This window comes from Salvelinus namaycush, chromosome 35 (assembly GCF_016432855.1).
Source record: "Salvelinus namaycush isolate Seneca chromosome 35, SaNama_1.0, whole genome shotgun sequence".
Classification (NCBI taxonomy): domain Eukaryota; kingdom Metazoa; phylum Chordata; class Actinopteri; order Salmoniformes; family Salmonidae; genus Salvelinus; species Salvelinus namaycush.
The window spans coordinates 6,827,726-6,836,194 of NC_052341.1; the positions used below are offsets into that span (position 1 = coordinate 6,827,726).

At 42.3% G+C, this 8,469-nt stretch overlaps 1 protein-coding gene across 1 annotated transcript; it reads left to right on the forward strand.

Annotated features, from left to right (window-relative positions):
* Positions 1-922: 922 nt before the first annotated feature.
* LOC120029954 (transmembrane protein 100-like) lies at positions 923-8,016 on the forward strand. The gene is made up of 3 exons (XM_038975263.1): positions 923-1,296; positions 1,604-1,684; positions 7,085-8,016. Exon 3 carries the CDS (start codon positions 7,122-7,124, stop codon positions 7,605-7,607), a length of 486 nt encoding a protein of 161 aa, XP_038831191.1. The 5' UTR covers positions 923-1,296; positions 1,604-1,684; positions 7,085-7,121; the 3' UTR covers positions 7,608-8,016.
* The last annotated feature ends 453 nt before the right edge of the window (positions 8,017-8,469 follow it).

Below are 8,469 nucleotides of genomic sequence, written 5' to 3' on the forward strand. Positions count from 1 at the left end.
GAACCAGACCCCGAAACAAGGGGTTAAAATAATACCAAGACATTACTTAAAGAACCAGACCCCGAAACAAGGGGTTAAAATAATACCAAGACATTACTTAAAGAACCAGACCCCGAAACAAGGGGTTAAAATAATACCAAGCCATTACTTAAACAACCAGACCCTGAAACAAGGGGTTAAAATAATACCAAGACATTACTTAAACAACCAGACCCTGAAACAAGAGGTTAAAATAATACCAAGCCATTACTTAAACAACCAGACCCCGAAACAAGGGGTTAAAATAATACCAAGCCATTACTTAAACATACACAGACACAGACACACACACACACACACACACACACACACACACACACACACACACACACACACACACACACACACACACACACACACACACACACACACACACAGAACCATTACATGCTAGGGTTACCAGCCATTATACAAACATAGTGTAAAGGCCATACCTTAGTTTGCATATAAAGCATAGGCAGTGCCATGGGTGAGTCTTGATACATTGAAACACAAGTAGAAAGGAACAACATAGATGAGACAACAGATGATATCACAACAGTAGACATTATTAAATTGTTCTTGTTTTGTGATATACGCTACTGGTAAAACAATGAAGAGGAACGTACTTGTTGTTTAAATACATAATTATATGTGATGCTATGGGTTATTAACACATTGAAATTGCGTTTGCTGTATATTTTGAAATCAATAATAATAGACTTAGCAGTCTTATCAGTTCAACTGTGTCCCTGTCTTCCCGAGTGGGAAGGGTTAAAAGTTTCCTTGCTCGTTTACTAGGTGAGGGGGAGAGGAGAGTCGTGTCTCACAGCCACTCCCCTCTTTAGCTATTGATATCCCCCCGCATGATTCTCCAAGACGTTGTAGACCAGATCATGGAAAAGAGACACAGCTTTCTAGACATTACTGCGCTCGTTTAGAACATCCGCTGCCTGCACGGTACATGGACACCCACCGTATAGAGAGATTAGAAGTGAGTGAAATAAACGGTCCTAGGCTATATAATATATCTAATTCTGGGAAAACCTCTGCGCATATAACACATTTCCATGCGCTCGTGTGATAGGTAAACAGGAGAATCGTATATTATATCTGTATTTGGAGAAAAAAAACGAACTAATAATGGTCAAAAAACGAACGGATGACATGACAGACAACTTCAAGAACGAGATGAGAGTGAACAGGCTGACGGTTGCATTCCGTTACTCCAAAGACGCACTCGAGAACGTCAGAGAATGAAAAGAGCTCCAGAATACAGTAAGTTTAACTGATTTATGTTACTTTAATGGTGACATTCACAGTTATTGAATATCATATCCCTGAAACTACCATATGTGCATGGGTTATGTGTAAAATATGGAAACAGTCGGCATCTAAATGTTGATAGAGATTCATTTTTATCGACCCCCCCCCCAAAAAAATCTCCATAACGCGCGTGCAAGAGCCTAGACTTCGATATATTGCATCGCATCCCAGTGGACATCGACAGAGAAGTTAAGTGTTGATGACATATGCTACATCATAGATTTTTAATGGCTTCTAACATCTTCCATTTCATCATTAGAGCAGACTGTTCATGAAATTGACCGGCTCTGGTTTCACGGAGGTCTCCTAACGTTGCCCGCCGTTCTCCGGGGAATTTGAGGTATGTTGCACATTGTAAAGGCCTCAAGTTCAACTGCCAACGATGCATCCGGTGGAAATATTACTGCCAGGGCATAGGCTATGCATAGGCACAGAGACAGGCCAGAACCTGGCCATTCTGCCGCCCTAGGCGAGACAAAAAAAAAGCCCGGCCTCCTATACCTAGAATAGTCCCAGTAAGCAAAATGACGTTGAAAAGACATCTAAAATACATATTTTTCCAGACATTGAAGTTATGTTCATTTTAGGATCTGAATGAAAGGTGAAAATACGTATTTTCCGGTAGTTAAAATACATTCCGTTATAAGGTTCATTTTCAGTTCTGAATTAAAGTTGAAAACACATCTTGAGTAGAGGTCATTAGAGTAAAGTAGTGTACAATACAGTACATTATACTCTAATACTCTACTGTGCTGTACTATTGTACTGTACTGAACTATACTTAACTTCTATTTACTGTACTGTTTAAGTTTAATTTATTTGCACCAAAGAAAACAAGTGATAAAACAAAAATACATATAATTTTTTGTTGTTGCTGTAGTATAGAGTTAGGAAGCAAGCCTGATGAACCAAACCACTAATCTTTCTGATGATACCAACTGATTTCATCACTTTGCTGCAGACAAATTGAATAGGATCTTTCCAGGATAACTTTTCATCAATTAAAAAACAAAGGAATCTAGTGGATGTGACCACCAATTGAGATTCTGGCTCTTTTTTTACAATATTTCTTATTCTTACTAGTGAAAATAATGAATTATTTTTATTTATTTTTTACATTTAAAGATAATTTGTTTATCCGGAACCATTCAGAAAATTCAGAGTTGGCTTCATTAATTAGTGAATCAATCAATTGGTATCATCAGCAAAGAAAATGTTAAGTGATATAGATTAGGAATAACTAAGGTCCAATTATCCAAACCTGTGGAACCCTGTGGGACGCCACAGAATATCTTGGCCCTTGCAGATGCACAAATGTTTGCATAAAACAATTGTTCTCTATCATAAACATAACTATATAACCAATTATATGTATAATCATGAAAACCATAATAATGCAATCATGATCAACCGTGCCAAACTGTTTGGATAAATCTAAAAACATGCCAAGAGCGTATAGAGGGGTTTGGGTTAAACGCGGAAGACACAGTTGAATAGATTCAATTGGACAACTGACAAGGTATCCCCCTTTCACTTTGCTTTCCCTTTTATTATTGTTCAGGACTGTAAAGATTTTATCCACAAGTTGCAAAAGAGACATATCTGTGGAGTAGTTTTTATGAAACCCAAATCAAATTACATTTTATTTGTCACATGCGCCGAATACAACAGGTTTAGACCTGTGAAATGCATACTCACAAGCCCTTCCCCAACAATGCAGATTTAAGAAAAAATACCTTAAAAAAGAAATAAAGTAACGAATAATTAAAGAGCAGCAGTAAAATAACAATAGCGAGGCTATATACAGGGGGTACCGGTACAGAGTCAATGTGCGGGGGCACAGGTTAGTTGAGGTAAATGAGGTGATATATACATGTGTGGGTAGAGTTATTAAAGTGACTTGTGCATAGATAATAACAGCGTAAAAGAGGGAGGGGGGGGGGGCAATGCAAGTAGTCTGGGTTTTTACTTTGACCTGTTCTGTTTTTAGGATATGACCTGTACTGTTTGTTAACATGACATATTCATATCGAAGGCCATTTTTTATTTGATTGGGAGCCATTTAGATTAGGCTATTTGATCAGAGAAACGTGCATGATGTAGAACGTGTCTGTCTCGTGACATTGTCATACATTTTATCTCCGCTCCAGCCTGTAGGCTGCAGAAAAGGCCATATACTCGTTCTGTTAGATTATTTTTTGATGGAACATTGGTGGAGCGTCACAGCGGTGCGTCTCTCCAACAGCACTCTGGAGAGGCGCTCTCAGCATGCACAAGCAAAATATTTCACACCCCTGCTTTTGACAAAGTGGGCACGGCTTATCACAGGGTGGCATCAGCGCTCACCTAAATAGCCCATATGCTACTGGGTGAGAGAAATTGTCATTCTTTTTGGGCATACAGTGCATTCGAAAAGTATTCAGACCCCTTGGCTTTTTCCACATTTTGTTACGTTACAGCCTTATTCTAATATTGATTAAATTGTTATTTTTCCTTATCTATCTACACATAATACCAATAATGACAAAGCAAAAACAGTTTTTTTGAAATTTGTGTACATTTATATAAAAAAATATAAAAAATAATACATTTATATAAGTATTCAGGCCCTTCGCTCATTATTTTGTTGAAGCACCTTTGGCAGCAATTACAGCCTTGAGTGTTCCTGGGTATGACGGCACAAGCTTGACACACCTGTATTTGGGGAGTTTCTCCCATTCTCAAGCTTGACACACCTGTATTTGGGGAGTTTCTCCCATTCTCAAGCTTGACACACCTGTATTTGGGGAGTTTCTCCCATTCTCAAGCTTGACACACCTGTATTTGGGGAGTTTCTCCCATTCTCAAGCTTGACACACCTGTATTTGGGGAGTTTCTCCCATTCTCAAGCTTGACACACCTGTATTTGGGGGAGTTTCTCCCATTCTCAAGCTTTGTCAGGTTGGATGGGGAGCGTCGCTGCACAGTTATTTTCAGGTCTCTCCAGAGATGTTCGATCGGGTTCAAGTCCGGGCTCTGGCTGGGCCACTCAAGGACATTCAGAGACTTGTCCCGAAGCCACTCTTGCATTGTTTTGGCTGTGTGCTTAGGGTCGTTGTCCTGTTGGAAGGTGAACCTTTGCCCCAGTCTGAGGTCCTGAGCCCTCTTTAGCAGGTTTTCATCAAGGATCTCTCTGTAATTTGTTCCGTTTATCTTCCCCTCGATCCTGACTAGTCTTCCAGTCCCTGCCGCTGAAAAACATCCCCACAGCATGATGCTGCCACGACCATGCTTCACCGTAGGGACGGTGCCAGGTTTCCTCCAGACGTGACACTTGGCATTCAGGCCAAAGAGTTCAATCTTGGTTTAATCAGACCAGAGAATCTTGTTTCTCATGGTCTGAGAGTCCATTAGGTGCCTTTTGGCAAACTCCATGCAGGCTGTCATGTGCCATTTACTGAGGAGCGGCTTCCGTCTGGCCACTCTACCACAAAGGCCTGATTGGTGGAGTGCTGCAGAGATGGTTGTCCTTCTGGAAGGTTCTCCCATCTCCACAGAGGAACTTTGGGTTCTTGGTCACCTCCCTGACCAAGGCCCTTGTCCCCCAGTTGCTCAGTTTGGCCGGGCAGACAGCTCTAGTAAGAGTCTTAGTGGTTCTAAACTTCTTCCATTTAAGAATGATGGAGGCCACTGTGTTCTTGGGGACTTTCAATGCTGCATACATTTTTTGGTAAAAAATGTTGGGCCCCAGATCAAATCACATTATATTGGTCACAAACACATGGTTAGCAGATGTTATTGCGAGTGTAGCGAAATGCTTGTGCAACTAGTTCCGACAGTGCAGCAATATCTAACAATGAATCTAACAATTCCACAACAACTACCTAATACACATAAATCTAAGTAAAGGAATGGAATAAGAATATATACATTTATTAAAGTGGCCAAGGATTTCAAGTCTGTGTGTAGGCAGCAGCCTCTCTGTGTTAGTGATGGCTGTTTAACAGTCTGATGGCCTTGAGATAGAATATATTTTTCAGTCTCTCGGTCCCAGCTTTGATGCTCCTGTACTGACCTCGCCTCCTGGATGGTAGCGGGGTGAACAGGCAGTGGCTCGGGTGGTTGTTGTCCTGGAGGGCAGGTAGTTTGCCCCCGGTGATGCGTTGTGCAGACCGCATCACCCTCTGGAAAGCCCTACGGTTGTGGGCGGTGCATTTACCGTATCAGGCGGTGATACAGCCCGATAGGATGCTCTCAATTGTGCATCTGTAAAAGTTTTTGAGGGTTTTAGGTGACAAGCCAAATTTCTTCAGCTTCCTGAGGTTGAAGAGGCGATGTCGCTGTTGCGCCTTCTTCACCACACTGTCTGTGTGGGTGGACCATTTCAGTTTGTCTGGGATGTGTACGCCGAGGAACTTAAAACATTCCACCTTCTCCACTACTGTCCCATTGATGTGGATAGGAGGTAGCACCCTCTGCTGTTTCCTGAAGTCCTCAATCATCTCCTTTGTTTTGTTGACGTTGAGTGAGAGATTGTTTTCCTGACATCACACTCCGAATGCCCTCACCTCCTCCCTGTAGGCTGTCTCGTCGTTGTTGGTAATCAAGCCTACTACTGTTGTGTCATCTGCAAACTTGATGATTGCGTTGGAGGTGTGAATGGCCACACGGTCATGGGTGAACAGCTAGTACAGGGGGGGGGCTAAGGATCAGCGAAGTGGAGATATTGTTTCCTACTTTCACCACCTGAGGGCGGCCCGTCAGGAAGTCCAGGAACCAATTGCACAGGGTGGGGTTGAGACCCAGGGCCTCAAGCTTAAAGATGAGCTTGGAGGGTACTATGATGTTGAATGCTGAGCTGTAGTCAATGAACAGCATTCTTACATAGGTATTCATCTTGTCCAGAAGGGATAGGGCAGTGTGCAGTGGGATGGCGATTGCATTATCTGTGGACCTGTTGGGGCGGTACGCAAATTGAAGTGGGTCTAGGTTGTCAGGTAAGGTAGAGGTGATATGATCCTTGGCTAGTCGCTCAAAGCACTTCATGATGACAGAAGCGAGTGCTACGGCATCTGTGCCTCGACACAATCCTGTCTCGGAGCTCTATGGACAATTCCTTCGACCTCATGGCTTGGTTTTTGCTCTGACATGAGCTGTCAACTGTGGGACGTTATATAGACATGTGTGTGCCGTTCCAAAAAATGTCCAATCAAGTGAATTCCAATCAAGTTATCGTCTCAAGGATGATCAATGGAAACAGGATGCATCTGAGCTTAATTTTGAGTCTCATAGCAAAGGGTCTGAATACTTAAGTTATTAATAAGATATTATTATTATTTGTTATTTTTTGCAAAAATGTATAAAAACCTGTTTTTGCTTTCTCATTATGGGGTATCGTGTGTAGATTAATGAGGAGAATATATTTTTTGTAATCGATTTTAGAATAAGTCTGTAACGTAACAAAATGTGGAAAAAGGGAAGGGTTTTGAATACTTTCCGAATGCACTCTAATTATGTGAGGTTTTATGTATTGTTGGATGTGCGTCTTGGTCAGTTTAGCTTGGAAAATGCCGCCCTTGTCAATCTGCCACTATAGGCGGCCACTATAGGCGGCCTTCAATTCATTTCAATGTGCACAGGCTTCAATTCAGTAAATTGTGCTCTGTTCACATCCTTTATAGTTGTCCTATTTCATAAAGTGTAATCTGGGTTCTCTGTTTTGTTTTCAATATGACTAAAATTAATTTTTCTCTCTCTGTAGGCCACACAGATTGACAGGTTGACCACTGAAAGTTAAAATGGCCCACCTTTTCCTAGCCAGCAAAATCTCTATTCCAGATGACTCTATCAATAAAAATGCACCGAAAGTCCCCAAAAGCGCCATGAAAATGCCCACATCTACCTCTGAGAAAGTCACTACAGAGAAATCCAACAACAACAACCACAACAAGAAGGACCGTAGCGTTGTTGTGACGACCGTCCCGTTAATCAACGAGGTGCAGCTGACGGCGGCCACCGGCGGGGCAGAGATGTCGTGCTACCGGTGCACCGTGCCATTTGGCGTGGTGGTCCTTATCGCCGGTATTGTGGTAACGGCTGTGGCGTACACGTTCAACTCCCACGGCTCCACCATCTCGGTGCTGGGGCTGGTTCTGCTGTCGGCTGGGCTAGCCCTCCTGGGGTCCAGTGCTGTCTGCTGGAGGGTCCGGCTGGGGAGGAAGAAGGACCGGAGGAGGGAGAGTCAGACGGCCCTCATGGCCAACCATGGACTCTGCGTGGTCTGAGCCCTGAGGGAAGAGAGGGACTGTTAAAGTTTGAAGTTTCAACAATTTATAGTCAAGGTGCCGCTGTGGCCTGAGGGGAAGACTTGGACAGTGGAACAGTGGGACTGTTAAACTTTTCAAAAAAAGTTTGAACAAAAGGTATTGAATGACAAGAGACTAGAGAGAGTTGAGGGATGTCTGAGCTGGTTGGGTATGAAGGACTCACACATTATCAAAAACAGATGCTTAGCTGAAGGACTAGAATGGGCTAGAAAGTCTAGCTGCTTTGTAGGTGAGATACTATCTGGAAGGACTATATGCCTAGAAAGCAGGAGTTGGAACTGAAATTAATTTCCAAAAGTTTACCCATATTTTTTTCATTCTGTTCCGCTGTTACGACCAGCAAAATAAAGTTCTGAACTGGTTCGAACCCCCAAAAAGTACCGGTTTATATCGTTCCTTTCTGTTCCTTCAAATCAACAGTTGTTTACATTTAGCTCATTAAATGACTTTACCAATCAGTGTGGATAGAGCAGGCAAGCTAGTTGACAAACAAGTGGCGTAAGATGCGACTGAAATATTGCGGAGAGAGCGACAGAGGGTTGAGGAAGAGGCTTGAAGTCCTGGGCATCTTGTTATGACATGCATGATCTGAATTTAGGTCCACAGAATTATACCTATGAGGAGCGGCTTCTATGGAGGAACATTGAATGTCCTTTGAGCTAGCTAGCTAACAAGTTTGAGCTAGTTATCTAACAAGCTTGTGTATGCACCAGAATTAAAAAAATACATCTTACCTTTTTGTAGTTAATAAATCCAATGTGAAACGTGATAACTAGGCCTTTAGTATCCTTAACTAGCATTGAAAAAGTGAATCCATTCT